The sequence below is a fragment of the Narcine bancroftii genome, chromosome 11 (genome assembly GCF_036971445.1).
Source record: "Narcine bancroftii isolate sNarBan1 chromosome 11, sNarBan1.hap1, whole genome shotgun sequence".
Classification (NCBI taxonomy): domain Eukaryota; kingdom Metazoa; phylum Chordata; class Chondrichthyes; order Torpediniformes; family Narcinidae; genus Narcine; species Narcine bancroftii.
The window spans coordinates 104,324,304-104,348,877 of NC_091479.1; the positions used below are offsets into that span (position 1 = coordinate 104,324,304).

Consider the following 24,574-nt stretch of genomic DNA (forward strand, 5'->3'; position numbering starts at 1 on the left):
GTGACTAGTGGTGGTACCTCAGTTGTGGAAATCTTGGAGCAACAAATAACTCTCTCTGCAAACCCTACAAGAACCTTCCTGAGTGGTAAACATTTACCTTTCAAACACCAAGCCTGGTGAACTTTGTACATGTTAAATTCTGTGCACAGTATGGTGATTGCCTGCAACCAGAAAACTTGGAAGAAAGAGAAGTGAGATTGAACTGTGAACCAAAGAACTTACAGACACATTATATACATGTGCGCTTAGAATTAGAAAGGGGTAATTTGGGTTAGTATAGAGTATCGTATAAGAATAGAGTTAAGTTAAAGTTCGATTCTATTTTCATGTTTGAAGTTGATTAAAAATAACTTTTGTTTTGAAAGCCACTTGTCTTGGTGAATGTCTATTGCTGCTGGGTTTTGGGGTCCTTTGGGCTCGTAACAGTACATAAGACCATGGACAGACATGTTGGCAAGGGAATGGAATGGAAAATTGAAATGGGTGGTCACTGGCAGATCCATGCTATTGCGGCAGACAGAGCCGAGCTGCTCAACAAAGCGATCTCTCAGATGTAGGGGAGACCACGACAGGAGCACCAGATGCAGTAGTCGACCCCTGCAGAATCATGAGTGAAATGTTGCTTCACTTGGAAAGACTGTTTGGGGCCCCAAATGTTGGTCAGGGAGGAGATGGGGGTGTAAGTGGAGCATCTCCCGCAATCATAGGCGAAGGTATGAAGGGGATGATTGGTGGGGAGGGAGGAGTGGAGGGAGCGGTTCCTGCGGAAGGTGGGGAGGAGCACAATATCATTGGTAGGCCTAATCGATGAACAAGAAACACTTGTTTCATATGAGGGAGAGACCAGTGACCACGGAGATATTGGCAGAGGGATTAGACAGAAGATGAGGAAAATAAGGGGTGCCTCTGCACTTTTGAGAAATGCAGATGAACACTTGTAAAACGCTATGGCACACTGGGCTATTGGCGGAAACTGCAAGAGAATTTAGATGAGAATTTTCTTTTGGCTGCGCTTGAATGGAATGGGCCAAATGGCCTTCATTCTAAATTTCTATTATTCTGAATGTCTCGTAATGTGATGGTCTATTCGTATGTGATGTACCTCAAGCCTGAGTGGTCTGCTAATACCCATCAGGCTGTAATACTCTTGGAACAGAGCTAGATTGTCTGAAGAAGGCAGCCTCTGTCCTCAAGGACCTCCACCACCACCCAGGCCAGGCCCTCTTCACTCTGCTCCCATCAGGAAAGAGGTCCAGGAGCCTGAAGACAAGCACCCAGCAGCACAAGGACAGCTTCTTCCCCTCTGCCATCACATTCCTGAATAATCAATGATCCACAGACATTGCCTCACTTTGACTTTTCGTGCTCTTTTTATTTATTGTGAGGTGGTTTATATGAATGTTTGCACTGTGTGATGCTGCGGCAAAACAACACATTTCAGGACTTGTTCAGGACAAGTTTTGATTCTGAGATTGTGGGAAGGATTGAAAATAAAATAGCAAGCACGATTTGATAAAATATTATTTATTAATTTTAAAATTGTCTATATCAAATGTTAATGAAATTTTAATGCAGCAAAATAAACATGTACCCATTTATAAATTTTCATAACCATTTTGAATAATGTTCCATCAATTGGTCAAGTATGGGCTAAATAAAAAAGCTTTTTAAATTGCTGAGCCCTTGAGCTCTGTCAGAGTTCAAGCTGGAACATCTGGTTGCCAGTCATTTCAATTCTCCTCCCCATTCTCACACGGACATGTTTGACCTTGACCTTGTCCATTGCAAAAGTGAGGCTAAACATAAACTCCAGGAAGAATGTATCATATTTATTCTCAAGAGGTATTGTTTCTGATGGTCTCTTCCTCTACCTGTCTTTCCACCCCTCCCACTTTCTTGTATCCCCTTCCCCATTTTTACCTTTCGGGCATACTTGATACTTCCCCTACTGCTTTAGTCTTGATGAGAGGTCTTAACCCGAAATGTTGACTGAACATCTCTCTCCACAGATGCTGCCTGGCCTCCTGAGAATCACCACCTTTTCTTTGTTCGCTCAGCATTGCAGCTTCTGCAGTTGTTGTCCCTTTGGGTGGCATGGTCGACATAGTGGTTAGTGCAACACCTTTATTACACAAGCAATCGGGACCGGACCTGGGTTCGAATCCCACGCTGTCTGAGGAGTTTCTACAGTCTGTGTGGGTTTTCTCTGGGGCTCTGGTTTCCTCCCACCCTTCAAAACACTGGGTGTAGGTTACTGAGGTATAATCTGGGGTGCACGAATTGGCCTGTTGCAGTGCTGTATGTCTAAATTTAACACAAATCAAATCATTCACCCATAATCATTATAAATCAAATAATTCAGCTACAAAGGCTGAGAGGCTGTGGGAGCACTGGAGGTGAATCCATGGACACTCAATGATTCTAGGAGGACTCTCTGTTTCTCGTTCCTTGGCTGTAAGGGACTGTGGGAAATTTTAGCTGATAGTCTATCTTTGTATGTCTTGCGGTAGACTAAAGGAAACTTTGTTTAATATCACATTTTCCATTTTATTACATGACGATAAAAGAATTTTGAAATACTCTTGAATAAATTATATTCCTAACATTCTTTCTCAGATATGCAGTCATTTTCTGCTAGTTTGGAGGAAGTAAAATGTGAAGAACTGCGGACACCATGATTGAAGTAAAAACGCAACTCTGGGGAAACTCAGCAGGTCAACAGTATCCTTTATCAGAACCAATGTTTCGGGCTTTAAACCTTCATCAAGGTACGAGGTCATTAAGTACACTTGGCCTGCTGAGTTTCCCAGCTTTGTCTTTTTACTTATACAAGTATTTTTACAAATACTTGTTGTATTTTAAAGATCCAGCATCAATGTTAATCAATTCTGAGATTTTTGTGAGAAACAAAATAACATTAATTGTTACAGCAACTTATTTTAGACTGTACTCATTTAACATTATTAAACCTTCTGATGCGCTTCCAAGAAAATTGTCTATAATTGGGCAGAAAGCCATGGAGATGTTAAGGCAGCCGATGAATTAGCTTGGTCAAAGGGCTAGGTTTTAAGGAGAGGGGAGGAGAGGCTTCGGAGGGAATTTTAGAAAGTCGGGTTCTGGGCATTTGATGAGCGATTACTTTCAAGAAAGTCAATGAGCCAGACTTAGAGGTGGACAGAGATCTGGGTGAGATGTAGGACCATGAACCTGCACTGCCCAATTGACCTACAAACCCCATTCGCCTTTGGAACGTGGAACGAAATTGGAGGAAATCCACACAGATACGGGCAGATCATACAAACTCCTTAGTGTAGTGGTCAGTGTCGGATTTGAACCCTGGTCTATGGCACTATAACAGCAATGTACCTACTGTGCTGAACAATTTAGAAGGAACTTTTATAACTGTTGTAACAAACAACAAACCATCACTAATTTGGTGACACAACAAAGCAGTTTTTACCTTCTTGTGTCTGTGAATTGAGTCTGTTTGTTGTTGGAACCTTCAATCAGGCTAAACACACTTGGCCAGAGGAACTCAGAGGGTCGAGCAGCATCAGTGGGAGCAAAAGAATGGTCAGTGTTCAGCCAGAGCCCTTGATCAGGACTTCATTAATACCCTTGTTTCCTCATGATCTGACTGCTATAGGACTCCCCAGCTGGACCCCTTTTTGTGGTCTATTCTCCACAAACTTGATTTCCTCCAAACTTGATGTGTCTTGCATCACACTAAGTCCTGATCACCTCTCGGCACCATGCACTCTCACTCCTAACTCTGAAAACCACAAAATGATGGAAACACTCTGCAGGTCAGTTTGCATCTGTGGAGAGAGAAACTGTGATAGGATAGTTAAGAAGTCCTATGGTATGTTCAAGTTCATTAATAGAAGGATTGAGTTCAAGAGTCTAGAGGTCATGTTGCAACTCTACAAATCTCTGGTGAGACCACACTTGGATTATTGTGTTCAGTTCTGGTCATCACATTACAGGAGGGATATTGCCTGAACTAGGAAATAAGTCTCATGAGGCAAGGTTAGCAGAGCTGGAACTTTTCTCTTTGGAGCATAGAAGGATGAGAGGAGACTTGATAGAGGTCTACAAGATTATGAGAGGCGTAGATAGAGTGGACAGCCAGCACATTGGAATAGCAAACACCAGAGGATATATGTACAAAGTGAAGGGAGGGAAGTTTATGGGAGGCATTAGGGGTAAGTTTTTTTATGCAGAGAGTTGTGGAATGCCTTTCCAGGGGTAGTGGTGGAGGCTGGAACATTAGGAGCATTTAAGAGACTCTTGGACAAGCACATGGATGGAAATAAAATAGAGAGTTATGGAGTAGGGAGGGTTTTTTTGAGGAAGATATGGGTTGGCACAACATCAAGGTCCGAAGGGCCTGTATTGTGCTGTATGTTCTATGTTTCCAGGTCAAGGAACTGAATTGCCCGGTGTCTTCCTGAAGAAGTTCTTGTTTTCCTGATTTTTCCATTCTCCTTTCCGCTGCCTTCTCCCTCCGATTTCTATCATCCTTTCCAGCTCTCTCATCCCTAGCCACACCCTCCTGCATGTCCCCCAGCTTCAATTACTCCACCCCTGTGACTTCAGCAACCTGGGCTCCAGTCACCAGAATTCCCCCTCAAAACTATTCTCCCATCTCAAACCTCCATGTCCTTCAAGTGTTTCCATTTTTACCTCCAATGCCAAATATCAGACATATTTTAATTTGTTTTCTCTTGCCTCTTTATTATTTTTCCTCTCAGATATTTTACAATGTCCTTGTGTGTGAACCAAGGCCATTTAGAACCATAGAGATTACAGCACAGAAAACAGGCCCTTTATCCCTTCTAGTTTGTGCTGAACTATTATTTAACTATGATATAGGCACTTTAAGGACTCTGCTTGTTGTAACCATGATAGAAGATTGAAGCTCCTTTATGTTGAAAACCCACTCAGATACAGGGAGACATACAATTCAAAACCATGTCTCGATCGCTGGCACTGTAACAGCATTGCTCTAACCGCTGCACCAACCCTGCTGTCTTTTTAATCGTGAACAGATCTATTTTCCCACTCAGCCCCACTGCCCGGCCTTCTCCCCATAACCTTTGATGCCCTGGCTAATCAAGAACCTATCAATCTCTGCCTTAAGTACACCCAATGACTTGCTCTTCACAACCACCTGTGGCAAAGAAAATTCACAGATTTAACACTCTCTTTTCTAAGTGGACACCCTTCAATCCTGAAGTTGTGTTCTCTTGTCCTCAACTCACCCACCACGAATAGTTTGAAAGAGCCAACTTCTTTCTCACCTCAATTTAAAAAAAATACAATCAAATTTGTGACGCATGATTCCCCGTGCACAAAGCAACATTGACTATTGGTAATCAATCCTTGCCTTTCCAATCCCTCAGAATCCCCTCCAGTAATTGGCGTGACTGTCCTGTAGTTTCCCTGGTCTGTCCTTGTCTTTGTTAATACATTGACGACCACCCTCCAATCTTCCCTCTCCCGAACCTAATGTCCTGACTCTGTGTGTAAAATGTTGCCCATTCACACTCTTATGATGTACATGGATGGTTTGCTAGTTTAAAGGATTTCTTGGGTGGTCAGCAGTGTAGAGGGTAACCTCCTCTGTCAAAGCCTGTGGATTCTGCAGTGGTCTCCATGGACTATACTCTGGGTTGGGTAAATGGGGCTTGGCAATGCAAGTGTGTGAGTACTTGCCCTCTGTGGTTCTTAAGTCTTCTTGTTTACTTCTATTGCAATTTCAGTGGTCACTGGCTGGAATCCAATACGAGTCCACGTGCACGGTGTAACTTTTTTCAATGACTCTTGCAAAAAGGCCTAAAATAGTTTCCTAAGTCCTCCTGGAAATGGTCACGTTCAGCCAGTTTCAGGAGTCTCATGTTAGGCAGCTGGACTTTATGTGGACTTGCAATGAAGGGCATGTAAAATGTCTTAAAACGTGAAAGGATTCAAATGTGCTTCCCCGGGCCCCGAGAAAGGTCACTGATTTCGATGTTGGGAGAGAATGGGAGTCAATGAATCATCCTTTGAGACACCGAGTCAATCTGGGAGGCTTGAAGCATCTCTATTTTAATGCACATTGTAACATTCTGTTGGAGAGAAAGAAACATTGATTTACAAAATCATTTTTGGACAAACCAAGAAAGGACATACACGGTAAATGGTCAGGCAGTAGAACAGAGGGATCTGGGAATACAAATACATAATTCCCTGAAAGTGGTGTCACAGGTGGAGAGGGTGGTAAAGAGAGCTTTTGGCATCTTGGCCTTCATACAACAAAGTATCGAGTCTAGGAATTGGGATGTTATATTAAAGTTGAATAAGAAACTGGTAAGGTCAGATTTGGAGTAGAGTGCATTGTTTTGGTCACCTAACTATAGGAAAGATATCAATAAGATTGAAAGACTGCAGTTAATATTTACTAAGATGTTGCCTGGACTTCAGGAACTGGGTTCCAGGGAAAGGATAAACAGGTTAGGATTTTATTCTCTGGAGTGTGGAAAAATGAGGACAGATTTGATAGAGGTATTTTAAATTATGAGGGGGATATACAGATTAAATGTAGGTAGGGTTTTCCCACTGAGGGTAGGTGAAATACAAACCAGAGGACATGGGTTAAAGAAGAAAGGGGAAAAGTTTAGGGGGAACATGAGGGGGAATTTCTTCACACAGAGAGTGGTGGAAGTGTGGAACGAGCTGCCAGCTGAAGTGAATGTGGGCTCAGGTGTAACATTTAAGAAGAATTTGGACAGGTACATGGGTGGGAGAGGTATGGAGGGATATGGACTGGGTGCAAAAAAGGTTTGGCACAGACTAGAAGGGCCAAAGGGCCTGTTTCACTGCTCTAGGTTCTATGGTTTTGGTGCAATTTATCCTTGAGTATTTCCTTTAAAGATCTTTCACGACCATTGATGATTGATTACAGAGGTAAACAGCACAGTGAGAACTGGTGTTACTGAAATGTTCGAATGCAGAACAAGTCATACCTTAAACTCTCTGATATAAGTTAAGAAGAAGATGTTAAAGCAGAAAGCAACTATCCATTCACAAATTGCACTGGCTACATGGTATCCATAACCCTAGTGAAAATGGAAAGAGAAAACAATGCTTATATACATACTAGTAAGTAAAAACACAAAGCTGGAAAAACTCAGCATGTCAAACGGTGTTCTTTATATAGCAAAGATAAAAATTCATAACCAATGTTTTGGGCTTGAGCCCTTCACCAGCGTATGCATGTTTCATCAAAATACATGTTGCATTCTAGAACAAAAAATAACACACGAAGAGCACAGCACAGAGATGCCTGGTCATTCTGTCCATCAAAGACACCAATGTGAATGTACCCTCCAATAGCTACCTACGGCCTGTGGGCCTCCCCCTACACCTCCCACCGCCAATTAATTCAAGCTCCCACCTGCTTTTTGGTTTTACCTTGTCAAAAGGCTCAGGGCTGAAACAGTTATGTGTCTTGATCTTTGCTGTGTGACTTGCTGAGTTTCTTCAGCATTCTTGGGTACACACCCATATATTTAAAATTTATTTAAATTTAGACATATAGCACAGTAACAGGCCCTACTGGCCCACGTGCCCATGCTGCCCAATCATACCCAATTAACCTACAACCCCAGTACGTTTTGAATGGTGGAAGGAAACCAGAGCACCTGGGGAAAACCTACGCAAACACACGGAGAATGTACAGACTCCTTACAGTCAATGCGGAATTTGAACTCCAGTCCCGATCGCTGGTGCTGTAACAGTGTTGCACTAATCACTACACTACACTAATCATACTGCCCAATGTCAAGCCTTTCTTCAAGGAGACAGTAACATCATAAAAGACCTCCATCACCTTGGCCACGCTGTCTTCTCAACATCGTCTTCAGGAGGAAGATATAGATGTCAAGGAGACAAGCAGCACAGGCTCCTCAACCCAACTTGTCCAAATTGGGGTAGTCCCATTTCCCTACATTTTGGTCCAGACCCTTCCATTCCAAAACTTTATTCAAACAGCTTCTCTGGGCAAGGCACAACCGGGGCACTCTACTGGCTGAATGTTTGCTTCACCAAGGGGAATGTGTGTTGCTTTGGAGAACATTAACTTATACAATTTTAAACTTTTATTTTAAACTTTATTGATTTGAGTTTATTTTTCAACATTTTATTTATTTATGTCCTTGAGTGTTTTTTTTTTTGCTGGTTGTTTGATTTTCCAGTTGATTGAATGCCTGATAATAGGAATTTTACTCTACAGTACTTTGCTGTTAGTGTGTTTTATGTGAAGAATGAGAAGTTAGAGAGGCTCAGTGGGTCACGCAGCATCCATGGAGAGAAATGCTCAATGGCCCTTGGTGTTTTATGTAGTTGGGAAGAGCAGTAAGTAGGATTTACATTACACCTGTGCATTGTACTAATGTATATGACAATAAACCAGACAGTCCTACTTATTGCTATAAATCAACTCTCAGGAGTAACCTAGCACAGATATGTGACTGTTAGAACTGCCTCCTCACAACTCCAGCAACTGGATTTGATCTTGATCTGTGTGGAATTTGCACCATTACTCTATAAGTTTCTCTTGGTTGTGCCAATTTCTCCCCAAGTTTTAAAAATGTGCTGGTGGTTTGGTTCCTGTAACTTACTTCCCACTACTCCTGGTGGTCAAACGAGGAGAGGGATTGGGTTTGGTGGGCATATGAAGGGCATTGAATACTAGGGTGCCTCTTGCACAGAGGGGCTGAAGCCCACTTTGTCTACAGATAAAGGGATTTGCCTTTCTTTGCAAATCTAGCTCCAGAATTGATTTAACTGTTGACTTCTATTGCCCATCCACAGTGCCCCTGAAAGGGGTGATATGTTGGGCCAACACAGGGAGCAGTGAACAGTCAGGCACACTATAATGGGCCAGCTGCCACAGACAGACCGATGAAGACTGGCTTCCTTTCTTCAGAAGGTTGCAGCAATAGGGAAGGGTGGAGAGGATTAAAGTAGGGAGATCTTTTGAGGCCGGAAAGATTACAGAGATAGCGAGGGGTGGAGAGACCCTGGTGCAGTTACAGAGATAAGGAAGGATGTAGGGATTGGAGGGAGTTACAGAGAGGGAGGGGTGTAGGCACTAGAGGGGTTACAGAGATAGGGAGAGGTGCAGAGACTGGAGGGATTACAGAGATAGAGAGGGGTGTAGGGACTGGAGGGATTATAGAGATAGGGAGGGGTGCAGGGGCTGGAGGGATTACAGAGACAGGGAGGGAACAGTAGTATCTGCCCCTCTCTCTCCACATCAGCGACAGATTCTTACCTTATCTGATGGATGGAAATTAAATGTTGATTGACTGCTTAAGAAATAGCAGACAATCACTGGAGAAGCAAAGGTCAAAGAAGATCAATAACATTTCTGGAAGAAATTAAAATGTATTAGAACACAGTTAGACATGTAATCTCAAAAATTTACAAGTAGATTGGTCTGGAGACATCAAAATGGAAAGTCACCAAATTGACTTTGAAAATGGCAGAGAGATCTTGGAGGACAAGTCCCTGTACCCACTCCTGCCCCCACCCCCACCCAGCCAGACCAACACCTTCCCTATTTCTGTAGCCCCTTCCAACCCAACACTGTTTCATATCTGTAACCCTCAGGGGCCACCACATCCCTCTGAACCTTCTGAAACTCTAACTCTTCATGTGTAATTTCTTCCAATTCCGACTCTCTTTCTCCATCCAGCCCCGACAACCCACCTTCTCTTTGACCCCCTCTGGCCCCTATAATTTCCACAAAACTGTAACCCCTCTCCAGCCCTAATACTCCCCCTTTCTGTAACCCTGCAGTTCACAACACCCCTCCCTGTCTCTGCACCCACTCCAGTCCCCTACCTCCCTATCTCAGTAACCCCCTTCAGCCCTTATACCTTTCCTGGCACCCTTAACCCTCCCAACAGACTTGTCTTCTCTGACACCTTTCTCTTCTCAACACCTTTCCCGACACCCTTCTCTTCCCCCCTGACACCCTTGACATCCCCAGCACCCAACCCCCTTTCTCTCCTCATCATCCATCTCTCCTCCAACCTCCTCCTCCTCCCCAGTGGCATCACAAGGGTTGGTGTCACCCAGTGCATTAATTCATGCTGTCACCTCCTCCCTCAAGGACTGAATGTACTGAGCGTAGGAGAAACAGGTGTGTGTTCCTTGTATGTCCGGGACTAAGTATGGGTTTGGGGCGGGGGGGGGGTGCTCTGACCGAAGCACATTAGAAGGTTCAAAAAGTAAATTAACATAATTTTAGCCTTGTAGGTATATTGATACATGTAAGATGGGCTTACGAAAAATGTTTTTGTTATAACTAACTACGGTGATATTTTTATAAAAAATAATAAATTTCTGCAGAAATGCTGCATAAAATTTTTTATAAACAGTCATTTTGGTGTCACCCCCTCTGATGGTGTCACCCTTTGCAGTCCGCAACCCCCTGGTGACGCCAGTGCTCCTCCCCAATACCCTCCTCCAGAGAGCTGTGAAGTTGAATCATTGAATGTATTTAAGGCTGAGATTGGCATTGGGCTTATGGGGATGTTGAGGTGAACAGGCAGTAAAGTGAAGTCGAGGCCAAGATCAGATCAACCATAGCTTAATGTAGTTTTATAACACTGAAGCAGGTCCTTTAGCCCAACTCGTTAATGCTAACCAAGTTTTCTACCTGACCTACGGTTGCCTGCAATTGGCCCATATGTCTCTAAATCTCTCTAATTCATGCATTATCCAGATGTCTCCAATTTTCCAACTGTCTCCTTATCCACCATTTCCTCTGGCCCCCTACCCATTTTGTGGAAATTAACATTTTAAAACTTTCCATCTCACCTGTGCCCTATAAATTTTAAATTTTTAGAGATACAGCATGGTAACAGGCCATTTTGGTCCACGAGCCATGCTACTGAATTAACTTAATGTTTCGAATGGTGGGAGGAAACCAGAACCCCCAGGGGAAACTCACTCAGACATAGGGAGAACGTACAAACTCCTTATACACAGCATAGGATTTGAACCCTGGTCCCATTCACTGGCGTGGTAATGACGTTGCACTAAGCAATACACCAAACCTGCCATCCCTTAACTTTAGACTCTTTCCCCTAGGAAAAATCCTAGGACCATTCACCTTATCCATGTCCCTCAAGATTTTCTAAACCTCTACATTGTCACCCCTCTGCCTCCTATGCTCTGGGAACAAAAGTCCCAAGCCTATCCAGTCTTACCTTTAACTCAAGACTTCCAGTCCTGGCAGCAACCTTGTGAATAACCTCTGCACACTTTCCAACTGGGATGTGGTGGGCCAAAAGCCCTATTTCCCTGCTGGGTGAGTCCATGACCTTACGTGCTTCCTACATTAATGGAAAAATCCAGAAATTTTCCTATCAGAGGCCTCAATGGATCTTTAACCTATCCTCAGCAAGATGACCTCACTGAAAGAGCAGCTCACGAAACACCAGTGTTGACTTGGATCTCAGGATGTTCACTGGAACCTAAAATGAGGTGATTTTCAAATTCAACTCTATCAATTTGTGTTATACTCAGCAGGTCAAACAGCATCTGTAAAGGATAACCTATGTTTCGGGCCTGGGCCCTTCATAAGGGTAATCAGGGCAGGGAAACTCCTTCCTGATTCAAATTTCTGGGACGAGAACGCCAGAGTTTGGCCATTAGCAAGGTGGCCTTGCATTGTATTGTGATAATTAATGCAGTTCTCTGTTCTATGTGTCGACCTCGTGAAGTGGGTTGGTTTATCTGGTCTTAGCATGGACTTTTCATTAGTCCATAGGGAATTTTCAGAGCCAGAATGCAGTTACCAAAGTTTGTCAAGTCTCTGTTTCATGACTTTGTACTTTTTTAATTAATAGAACATTGTAGCACAGTACAGACTCTTCAGCCAACAATGTTGTGCTGACCTATTCTAGATGTAAGATTTCTTATGTGTCATTAGCCTGTCAGTTAATGGAATTAAACAGGAAAGGCTGCAGATGGTGGGTTGAGTGCAGTACCCAAAGATAGCCCCGACAAAGGTCTCAGGTCCCAAACGTTGGTTATTTCCTGAAGCTGCTGAGTTTATCCAGCACATTTGTGTATGGCAGAGAAGCAGGCCATCTGCACAACTGATTTGTACCACTGTTCCCCATGGGCCTCCCCAGCTCTCTTCATTTCATCCCTCCAATCCTTTCTCTCTCACTTCTTTATCCAGCTTCCCTTTAAGTGTGTCACTAAGATTCCTAAACATCACCTTCCAAACCCCAGACAAGGGCAGCAAAAGCTTGGAGAATGCACCCTCCTGGAAGTTGCCCTCCAGGCCACGCCTCATCCTGACCTGGAAATATACAGCTGTTTCTTCCCCATCGCTGATGAGCTCTCTCTCTCTGATATCTCTGTGGGTGTCTCCCCTTACCTCAAGGACTCCAACATTTCAAGAAGGCAGTTCCCCACCACTTCATCAAGAGCTATTAAGGATGGGCAATTAGATAATGTGAAGCCCACATCCCTTGAGTGAGTCAACGAAAAACACTACTTGAGCCAACTATTCTCTCTGGATGTGAAACTTCTTTCATTCACTGACAGGGAAGGAAGTTTCTCAGTCTTGTGTTCCGTTCTGGGGCAAGGGTGCTAAAGATCAGTTCAGTGTGTTGACAAGAACCTTCATCAGAAAGGATACTCGGAGTGATGGCCATGAAAGACACTAATGACAGAACTAGCCTAATGTAAACTTCACAAGGATTGTCACACAGGGATCGCGACTGGCAAGAAATCCAGGATTGAACAAAGAGGTAGAATGTTCCCATGACAAAAGCCAGTAATGCCCCAATATCATGGACTGGTCTCACAGCGGTCTCCTAAACATGATACAGAGAAAGAAGAGATCATTGAAACTGGAAGTTTCAGTGTTAATATAATCAAATAATTCAACTGGTATACAAAAGACCATTATTTATACACACAACACCGTTCAGTTTATAAACAGATTTCAAAAGGAATGTGGATTCATCCACTCCCATTCGAGGACTCAGTAGTGGAGAGGGTCAAGAATTTCAAATTCCTGGCTGTCAGCATCTTCGAGAATCTGTCCTGGAGCCTCCATCTCGATGCAATCACGAAGAAGGCTCGCCAGCAGCTATACTTTGTGAGGTGTCTGAGGAGATTCAGTATGTCACCAAAGACTCTCGTAAACTTCTACAGGTGTACCGTGGAAAGTATTCTGGACGATTGCATCACTGTCTGAGGTGCCAACACTCTGGACAAGAGAAAGCTCCAGAGGGTTGTTAACTGGGCCTGCAACATCACAGGAACCAGACTTCACTCCATCGAGGACATCTACAAGAAGTGGTGTCTTAAAAAAGCAGCCTCTATCCTCAAGAACCCACCACCACCCACTCTACTACCATCAGGAAGGAGATACAGGAGCCTAAAGACGAGCATAAGGACAACTGCCCCATGGCCATCAGATTCCTGGATGATCAATGAACCAAGTTTTACTTTGATTTTTTATTTATTTTTGTAAGGTGGTTTACCGTATATGAATGATTACACTGTGATACTGCTGCAAAACAACAAATTTCTTCTGATTCTGATGTTTCAGCTGTACAAAACATTGGTCGGGACACATTTGGACTCTTGTGTAGTGAAACACTAAAGTCTGCAGATACAATGATTGAAGTAAAAACATAAAGCTTGAGAAACTCAGCAGGTCCAACAGTTGTACTTTATATAGCAAAGGTAAAGATAAATAATCAACATGTCAGGTGTGGTTGAAAGTGTGCTGACCAGCTGCATCATGGTCTGGTATGGGGGACACCAAATACCCCTGAGCATAAAGCCTTCCTAAAGATAAGGATACAGCCCAGTACGTCAAAGGAAAAACACTTCACTTGATCAAGAAAATCTACAGGGAGCACAGCCATCGAAGAGCAGCAGCAATCACCAAGGATCCACACCACCCAGCACGCACTCTGTTCTTGCTGCTGCCATCAGGAAAGAGGTATAGGTGTCACAAGACTCACACCCCCATGTTCAGGAACAGCTGCTTCCCCTCCACCATCAGACTCCTCAACAACAAACTCAATCAGGGACTCATTTAGAACCATAGAAAACTACAGCACAGAAAACAGGCCATTTGCCCAATTCCATAACCCTCCAGACGATTCCCATCTGTGTATCTATCCAATTTATTCTTAAAACTTGAGCGTGAGTCCGTATTCAGACGGCAGCTCGATCCACACTCCCACCAGTCTCTGTGAAGTTCACCCTAAACCTTTCCCTTTTCACCCTAAAGCCACATCCTCTTGTATTTATATATCATAATCTAAGTGGAAACAGCCTATTCACATTTACTGTCTATACCCCTCATAATTTTGTAAACCTTTATCAAATCTCTCCTTATTCTTCTACACTCTAAGGAATAAAGTCCCAACCTGCATAATCTTTCCCTGTAACTCAACTCCTAAAGTCCCAGCAACATCCTAGTAAATCATCTCTGCCCTCTTTCAAGGACTCTTATTTTCACACTTTATTGTTTTTTTCTGTCTGTATGACACAGTCAGTTTGTTTATATTTCTTTATTTGTTTTCATGTGTAGGTTGAGTGCAGGTTTTTCTGCACTGCCAATGAGTGGTAATACTGCCTCATCTTCACCAGAAAGAATCTTGGGGTTGCATGTGATGTCAAGTATCTGACAGTAAATCATCAAGATGAGACATTGCTTATGTATCTTTATCTTTGCTGTATAAAGTGCACTGTGACCTGATGGGTTTCACTCAGAATATTGTGTGCCGTTCTGCTCACTGTACTACAGAAGGGATCTGGTAGCATCAGAGAGCATGCAGAAGAAACTCACCAGGGTGTTGAAGGCACATGAGACTGCCGCTGCAGGAATCTGGAGCAAAAACACTAAAACAGAGGAACTCAGCATGTCAAGTGGCATCAGTGGAGGTAAGAGTACAATTAACGTTTCATGTCAGAACCCTTGAATGAGACCTGTCAGTGTGTCTCTGGGATATGGGAGGAAACCCACACATTCAAGGGGTGAATGTGCAAACTCCACACAGACAGCAAGTAAAAACGCCAGCCCTGGATTCCCAGATTCAAGCTTGACTTCCGGGTGCTTCAGATCCCTCCCACATCCCAAAGGCCTGTGGGTCAGTGGGTTAATTTACCCATCGTGTGTAGGTGAGGGGTGGATTCTGTGGGGAGTTGATGGGAATGTGGAGACAATGTGGGGTGGCATGGTTGGCGTAACAGTTAGAGCAACACCATTATAGCACAAGTAATCAGGACCGGGGTTCTAATCCCGCACTCTCCTTGTGTCTGCGTGGGTTTACTCCCAGGACTCCAGTTTCCTTCCACCCTTCAAAGCGTACTGGGGTTGTAGGTTGATTGAGTTTAAGTCGGCGGCATGGGCTAGTGGGCCAAAATGGTCTGATACGGTGCTGTATGTATGTCTAAATTTTAGAATAAAATGGGATGAGTAGGATTGGTGTAAATAGGCAGCTGATGGTTAGTACAGCAGCACTAACTGCTGCATTTCAGTGTCATCTTTCTTGAGGTGACCATTCAGTGCAACAGCAATTTTGGGCTTTGCCTTTTGGATGGAATTTTAAACGGAGGCCTCCGGTTACCCTCGCAGGCAAACACAGCAGATCTCATTGACTACACATGGAATGGTCCTCTGAACATTGCAGAAATTATTTCTATGTTGCTCTATGTGGGATCTTGCTGTACGCAAATTGGCTGTTGCAATCCTGCATTGAAAAAGTGAAACACGGTCTGCAGACACTGTGATTGAAGGAAAAACATGATGCTGGAGGAACTCAGCAGATCAAACAGTGTCCTTTATTTCGCAAAGATAAAGATACGTAACCAACGTTTTGGACTGAGCCCTTCGTCAAGGTGTGGAAAAATGTCAGCAGGTGCCTGGCCACAAAGGAAGGAGTTGAGGGGTGAGGGGAGGAGCACAGTCCCACATGGATAAGGGAGGGAGAGCACACCAGCAAACAGAGGGAGGAGGGATAGCTCTGTGAATGGAGAGGGAAGGGGGTGGAGAGCTAAGGGAAAGAAGGCATGGGGAAAGGGAAGTGAGGGAGGGAGAATGGGGCAGGCTAGCAGAAACTGGAGGTTGATGTTAATGCCATCTGGCTGGAGAGAGCCCAGACTGAAAATCGAGTGCTATTCCTCCAATTTACGGATGGTCTTGTGTAGAGCTCGTCGAAAGAATCAAAGACTTGTTGATCCAAACCAAGGCTTTTATTAGCAAAAGACAGGAGCTCTTCACAGGTGGCTGACCAGTCCGGAATGATCCGACCTGGCTAGGGACACAACCCTTTAAGGCCCAGACAATAGGCGTGGCTTAGCTCTCAGCCAATCGCTGTAAGCACAGTCTAGATACTGTAACTATATACACTATATACATTGGTGATAGATCTGTACTATCACATCTTGGTGGGAGAGTACATGAGGCCATGGACAGACATGAGTGTAGGAGTGAACTGAAGTGGTTGGTCACTGGAAGATCCCTGACACTGATGCAGACAAAGCGAAGTTGCTCAGTGAAGTGATTGAAGCAGTTATCTCTTCTGAAGTACTCTAAAGTTACCCGGAGATTGAGAAAGGCACTATAGAAATGCACATCATTCCTGGTTAATGCTGCACATTTAGTATAGCAGCTGTAACACAAGGTCTGACCTCCATTTACCCAGTGTCAACAGTACCTGGAAATTTGCTACAATGCACATCCCAAGGCAAGCCAGGAAACCGCACCCAAATGCAGCAATATTCATCCTCGAACTTGAAGTGGAATTTGCCTCGTTCAGAGTCTGCAATATCCTGTATCGAATGTATATGGTGACTGTGCCTGGAAAAGAAAATGCAGGAACCGTCAAATGGCGCTGGCTGATGAGTTAACAGACCCTCTCCAGAACAGTTTCGTTCAAGAAAGACAGGAGTTAGGAAAAAGCTCTTTCATTGCTCATGACAGCCTCAAAGGGGAGAGGAGAATGCAACAAAAAGTACAGATGTCATGTTAAGGAGAAAAGTACAATTGAACGGTGCAAGGCATCATCTTTACTAATGAGGGAACCATTGAAGAGTCTGATAATAACAGGAGAGAAACTGTCCTTGAATCTGGAGGTCTGCATTTTCAAAATATGTCTGCAATTGGACTAGGATAGGCTTGGCAGGGTTGAAAATTTGACAAATGGAATTTACCACAACCTCCGGTAATTTTGAACAGTGGGAGGAAACCGGAATTCCTGGGAAAATCCCACGCAGACATGAGGAGAACGTCCAAACTCCTTACAGACAGCGCGGGATTCAAACCAAGGTTCTAATCGCTAGCACTGTAATGGTGTTGCACTAAACCACTATGCTGGCCACGCCACCCCTTTTGCTGTTATTCTTGCACAATAAAAGGTTGACTTGCCTGGATAGCACTCAAAACAAAGTTTTTTGCTGTAACCCAGTACATCTGATAATAAACAATTCAATTCAATAAAAGGAATCCAAAAGCAGATTGATCTTCATGGAAAAAGATTTCTGAGGGGTGGAATGGCAAGGGGTCTAAGCTTCCTGCACATGTATCGCAGGCAGTCATAATGGCATATTGGCCATTATTGTTGGGAGAATTGAAGGTTACAAACAGAGAAGGCATTGATCCAACAGTACAAGGTACGGCTGAGGCCACACCTCGGGCCTTGATCCCCTTTTTTAAGACCCAAAAAAGATTCATTTGGCTACTGCCTTGGATGAGAGGGTCGTCCTATAGAGTAAAAACACGATGCTGGAGAAACTCAGTGGGTCAAACAGTGGACTTTATATAACAAAGATAAAGACACACTAAATATGGATGCAGGCCCCAGTTGCATGCTCCCTCTAAGACACAGGCCCTCGATTCCCAGACTCCCTCCAACATTCCAAAGCCTTAATTCCTGCACTCCCTTTCCACTCAACAGAGCTCCAATTTTCATATTTCCTTTCAAATGTATCTAGGTCATTGGAAAATGTATTATCTTACAGCATAACATCTTTTAAAAAAGTGAAGTTAAAGAGTATTGAAGTATGAATAGAAATAATATCTAGTAGTGCAGAATAACTTGAACAACTTGGCACCACCAAATTCCTGATTATTGCTGTTTTACTGCCCCTTGAATTTTTTTTTGCTTCAATAAAATCAGTTGGAGTGGAGGCTAATGAGTCCCAGTATGAATGAGATGGGCAGAATGGCCTGCTCATCTCCCACTTCCAATGGGTGACTTTTCAGATGGTTGCGTTCATGGTCTTAGTGTTGGCTGTCACCCGCTGATGACCTCCAGTTTGTTTATCTCAGTGTTTCTCACACTGTGGTCTCCAAGGGAAAGAAAGAAACCAGAGCAAAGCCAAAAAGAGAGAGTCCAAGATTAAGCAGAAGCTGGAGAAAGATTCAAATCCAACAAACATCTGCTGTAAAAATTAAGAGCTCTCTGTGCTTACCCAGAAAAGCCGAGATATTAATCATCAATCCAAAAACACAACTCTCTGGTACCATCGTCCCAGTGTCACTATGAAGACATATAAAAAGGATAAGGAAAATGAAAAGATGATAAAATATCTTATGAAGGGTCACCTAACGGACAGCAGAGAGGCATAGCAAATAGAGCTGCAGCCTCACAACTCCAGAGACCAAGGTTTCATCCCAATCGCTGACACAGACTGCGTGGAGTTTGCACGTCCCCCCCACCCCCACCCCCACGACCTCGCGGGTTTTGTAGTGCAGCAGGTAGTGATGCTACCTTTCAGCGCCAGAGGATCCGGGTTCCATCCTGATCCTTGGTGCTGTCTTTGGGGAGTTTGCGCATTTCTGCCAGTGCCCTGGTACTCCCATATCTCAAAGGCAGGGGTTAGGGTGGGGTGGAGTTAAAAATCTGCTGCAAATTCCCTCTTGTGGAGGTGGATAGTGGGATAATGGGAGTGGAATTAATTTTGACATCTGACACTCCCATCCCATCAATCCTTGTCCACGAATCCTTGTCTCTCCCCCTCGCCCTGCCCTTCCCCAAATCTTGGCTATGCTTCAGTTTTGATCTCCACTCCTCCACCCACCTGACTGGATCCTTACCCAAAACTACGCAAATGCCCATTCTATTTTACCCAATACCTTAGATGTAGATTACCAATGAGGTGTTAAATGGAGCTCTGTCAGCTGGACATAAGAAGTTCATGTTCAGATGTAAGATCATCAACCTGAAATATGGGCCTGCTGAGTATTTCCATCATCTACAGTATTTTGCTCTAAATCCTAAAGAGACCCTAATTCTATAGCAGCAAAGGAATTGCCCTGTATTTGGTTGGCACAGATTTTTTTTTAGACATACAGCACAGTAACAGGCCCTTTCGGCCCATTAGCCACCCAATTAACCAACAACCCCCAGTACATTTCAAACAGTGGGAGGAAACCGGAGTCCCCGGAAGAAACTCACGAGGAGAACGTACAATCTCCTCACGGACCTACAGCACGGTAACAGGCCCTTCTAGCCCTCAAGCCCGTGCTGCCCAATTACACCCCATTGACCTACACCCCTGGTACATTTTGAATGGTGGGAGAAAACTGGAACACTCGGAGGAAATCCACACATGCAGGGGGAGAACATACAAACTCCTTATAGGCAGTGCCAGATGTGAACCCTTGTCCTGATCTCTCGTATAACAGTGTTGCACTAACCGCTACGCTAACTGTGCTGACCTATGGGCCAAATGGTCTGTTCCTGTGCCACGTGCTTCTATTGCATTGCTATCTGTGGGAGATTAATTACAACTGTTGCATAAATACCTTTTGATGTCTTTTATTTATCAGCAAAGTTGAGGGGCATCTTACAAAGGCATTCAAAATAATCAGGGGTTTGTGTGAATAAATAAGTAGGAATTATTTCCTCTGGGAATTGGGATTATGGATTGAAAATAATGAGGAGGAACCAGAAAAAAAGCAATGGTGGAACATTCCTTCACATGGCAGCTTGCTCAGCTCCAGAAATGACTCATGGGAAGTTAACAAACACGGAGGCTCAATGCACGAGCTTATGGGGGACCCCACACCTGTCTGCATTGATGGGAAGGAGGAGGAGAGAATCAGAAACTTCCAAGTTCCTGTGAATCCTTATCTCAGAAGACCTCTCAGGCTCTGACTTCCCATCCATTGTAAACATCTATGTGAGGCTCTGCCTCAAGAAGGCAGCCAACATCATAAAAGGACCCCCACACCCTGGCCACAACCTCTTCTCACTGCTCCCTTCAGGCAGAAGGAACAGAAGTCTAAAGACCAGCGCCTCTAAGTTTCTTTCCAACAGCTATCAGCTCTTGAACCTCCCCTTGGTACATTAATCACAGACTGCTCTGACACCACAAAAGGACTGTCCACACTACAGCAAGTCACTTCTTTTGTGCACTCGGATTACTGTGAATATTCATATTTATTTTTTGTCTCTTAGTTTTATTCAATTAGTTTACTATTATTATTTTTCTTTAAAATTTTGCAAGAATTTTGACATGTATATTATCCGCAGTTTATGACAATAAACTCCTCCTCATCATCCACAAAAGGATGGAGAATGGGTGTAATGACAGAGCTAAGCTTGCACAGAGGGAATGATCCGAATCTCCTTCTGTGTGGTGAGATTCTGTGATTCTACCAATATAACACTAGTAATTTGGGATCATTAATACAGGTCGAACCAATGCTCTTGGTTCCTTTTGCCCTTAACGATCCATATCTTTGCAAGACACCAATCTCTCTTTTCCAAAGGTCCTCAGTTTGCATTCATCTGGACTAAATGGCACCACTTAGTATTTATTTCTTGCTTTCCCCATCCAATCCTCTGTCTCCTCTCCAAATGCATGTATTTAGTCTTATTTGAGATTCTGGCTATAGTTTTATTTCGATGTCTGAATCCAACTTGTGCTGTAGAGATCTGAGATGCAGAGGAACCCTTGTCCGTGATTTCCAAAGACTGGCACACAGGCACTGCAGGTAATAAATAAAACTAACCAATGTTACCATTTGTTATGAGGGGATTAAAAATACAGAAGCAAGGAGGTTTCTGGGACATTGGTAAGCTCGCATCTGGAGTGCTGCCTACAGTATTGGCCTCCTTATTTAAGGAAGAGTGTAAATGGATCGGAAGTTCAGAGATGGTTCATTGAACAGGACTGGAAGTTGTAGCCTTCAGTGTGGGGGTGGGTGGGGTGGTGATGTTGGACAAGCTAGACCTCCACTGGAGTTTACAATGTGAGAAGGGACGGTTAAAACATATTGGATATAGAGAGGTTGTATCCTCTTTTCAAAAAATAAGGGCATAAGACATAGGATTGTAATTAGGCCATTCAGCCCATCAAGTCAGCCCCATCATTCCACATTGGCTGATTTACTATCCTTTTTAACCCCATTCTCCTGTCTTCTCTCCATAACCCGATTCCCTTCTGAGAATCAAGAAGCCATCTATTTCTGATTTAAACATCCCCAGTGACTTGCTGTCTGTGGCGACAAAGTCCACAGATTCCCCATCCCCTGGGTAAAGTTTTTATATTCTGAGGCTGTGCCCTCTGGTCTCAGACTCCTCCACTGGAGGGAAGATCCCCTCCACATCCACTATCCAAGAACTAGGAGCACTGTTGTAAAATTTAACAGAGATGAGGGGATTTTTTTTTTGCGTCTGAGTATTTGGAACCATCTCAAAGGACAATGAAAGCAGAGTATTTGAATGAATTAAATTAAATTTGAATTTAAACATACAGCATGGTAGCAGGCCCTTTCGGCCCATGAGCCCGTGCCGCCCAATTACACCAAACCACCCTACAACCACTGGTACGTTTTGAACAGTGGGAGGAAACCGGAGCCCCCGAGGAAAACCCACACAGATACGCGGAGAACGTACAAACTCCTTACAGACAGCACCGGGATTCGAACCCCAGCCCCGATTGCTGAATCTGTAACAGCGTTACGCTAACCCACAGTAGGGGACAGATTTAAGGACCCAAAGGGCATGGGGAATGAGCCACCAGAGGAAACTGTAGAAGAGACCACAATTCTGGGTAGTGAGGGAAGCACAAAAGTCTGTAGGCTCTGTGATAGCAGTTAGAACATGCTGGAGGGACTCAGCCGGTCTTTTCAGCGTCCGTAGGAGACAAAGATACATTGCTGATGTTTCAGGCCTGAGTCCTTCTTCAAGGAATAAGCAAAATAAGCCAGAAGCAGGAAATCTCAGAGTACAGGCAGTATCGTCTGGGGGAGGAGTCTAGATCAACAAAAGGTGTTCATTGGATATGATATGGGGAAAGGTGAGAATGTATCATGTTTGTGTGAAAGGAAACCTAGGTGGGGAAAGGCATTGGGGAAGAAATGGAATTTAACAAAAGCCAGACGTCGATATTAATGCCATCTGGTTGGAGGGAGCCCAGTCGGAAGATGAGGTGCTGTTCCTCCAATTTGTGGGTGGACTCCGACTGGTAGTGCATGAGATAATGGATAGACATGTCGGCAAGAGAATGGGACAGGAAATTAAAATGGGTGGCCACTGGGAGATCCACGTATTGTGGCGGTTGGAGCCGAGCTGCTCAACAAAGTGATCTCCCAATCTGCGTCCAGTCTCTCCAATGTAGAGGAGACCGCAACAGGAGCACTGCATGCAATAGATGACCCCTGCAGATTCACAAGTGGTTGGAAGGGTTTGGAAGAATATGGACCAAATGGGAGTATGGATGAGTTGAGTCAAAGGGCCTGTTCTGTGCTGAATGGTTTATTTCATCCTGTATGTCTCATTAAAAGATGAAGGAGTCTTGAGCTGCCCAGTGATCTACTTCTGCTTGTAGAGCATAGAAACATAGAAGATAGGAGCAGGAGTAGGTCATTCGACCCTTCGAGCCTGCTCCGCCATTCAACGAGATCATGGCTGATCTTAAAGTTCAGTACCCCGACCCCGCCTTCTCTCCGTAATCTTTAATACCCTCATACTGAAGAAATAGATCTAATTCCCTCTTAAATAGATTTAATTAACCTGCCTCTACTGCCCTCTGTGGCAATGAATTCCACAGATTCACCACCCTCTGGGTCAAGAAATTCCTCCTCATCTCGGTCCTAAATGGTTTGCCTATTATCCTCAAACCATGGCCCCGGGTTCTGGATTTTCCCATCCTTGGAAACATCCCGTCTGCATCCATTCTGTCCAGTCCTGCCAGAATTTTATGTCTCTATGAGATCCCCTCTCAATCTTCTAAACTCCAGCGAGTACAATCCCAATTTGCGCAATCTTTCCTCATGTGTTTGTAAGTTCCTCTGATGCAAGCTCGTGCTTCAATTCAGACTGCTCTCCCCCGCCCCCCCCCCCCCCCCCCGAGCAGCAAACTGAAGTAGGAATGAGGTGCAGTGTTCAGACTTCCTCAAAATAAAAACTTGATGAAGTTGAATCCTCTCTCTCTCTCTCTCTATCTATCTCTGGAAAATTAACCCAACATATGCTATTTCAAATCTAAACCTCTGCCGGACATGTCGGGAGAGACAATGAATTCCAGTTGAGGGCTTATAGAATGTTAACTCTATTTCCCTCTCCACAGATGCTGCCTGTCTTGTTGAATTTCTCCAACACTTCTATCCTAATTTCAGGTTCTCTTTATTTCCAGTCCTAAAAACTGTTCCCAGCTTTTTGCAGGAAGATAATCTCCTTGAGGATACATTGCATGAATGACTTCTCGCCCCTCCATTTTATTAAGGGTAATCTGATCAAAATATTAAATAGTTTGGATTCGATCAACAGGCCTGCCCTCCTCTGATAGAGTGAGTGTTTCTGGAAAGTGAAGTTTTAATCCACATGTTGACAGAACTCTGTTGGAGAGCCTTAGAACATATAGAACACGACAGCAGGCCCTTCAGCCCATGACGTTGTGTCAACCTAAATAAATCCTTCCTACTTCATAACCCTTTATTTTAATTTCATCCATGTGCTTACGAGCCACTTAAATTACCCTATTGTACCAGCCTCCACCACCACCCCGGCAATGCATTCCAGGCGCCTGAAACTCTCTGTGTAAAAAAAATGTTACCCCTGATATCTCCCCTAAACCCTCCTCCCGTCATTTTGTCCAGAGGTCCTCTGTTGCTTGGTATTTCTGCCCTGAGGAAAGGATGCTGGCTGTCTACCTTATTTATGCCTCTTCTGCTACAAAACGCTTACAGAGCCTGATGCAGAATTCACCTGGATGGGTTCTCTCGAACCAAGATTCATGCTTCCATCTATTACAGAGATACGATTTAATTCCATCCAGAGGGTAGTGAATCCTTGGAAATCAGTCTCTGTCACTGAGTTTATTCCTAAGAACTTAAAGGAGCAGGAGCTGGAGTCAGCCATTTAGCCTGCTCCACCATTCAACAAGACCATGGCTGATCTGCATGAACTCAGCTCCACTACTCACCTTTTCCCCATAACCCTTAATTCCCCTACTATTGCAAACATCTATCTATCTATCTTGAACACATTTAATGAGGCAGCCTTGGGCAGAGAATTCCACAGAT

General features: G+C 44.0%; 1 protein-coding gene across 3 annotated transcripts in view; it reads right to left on the minus strand.

Annotated features, from left to right (window-relative positions):
* Positions 1–1,508: 1,508 nt before the first annotated feature.
* Positions 1,509–24,574, minus strand: part of dram1 (DNA-damage regulated autophagy modulator 1) — a 47,048-nt gene continuing 23,982 nt past the window's right edge. For 2 of the 3 annotated variants that reach the window (XM_069904423.1, XM_069904422.1), the window contains exons 2-7: positions 16,755–16,897; positions 14,885–14,937; positions 12,710–12,887; positions 9,320–9,378; positions 7,008–7,100; positions 1,509–6,110 (exon numbers count right to left, since the gene is read on the minus strand). In XM_069904423.1, the coding sequence (XP_069760524.1) occupies positions 6,033–6,110; positions 7,008–7,100; positions 9,320–9,378; positions 12,710–12,887; positions 14,885–14,937; positions 16,755–16,897 (604 nt within the window). In that variant the 3' untranslated portion in view covers positions 1,509–6,032. Of the gene's footprint in view, positions 6,111–7,007; positions 7,101–9,319; positions 9,379–12,709; positions 12,888–14,884; positions 14,938–16,754; positions 16,898–18,510; positions 18,579–24,574 lie in introns of all 3 variants that reach the window. The other variant, XM_069904420.1, reaches the window with a different exon arrangement.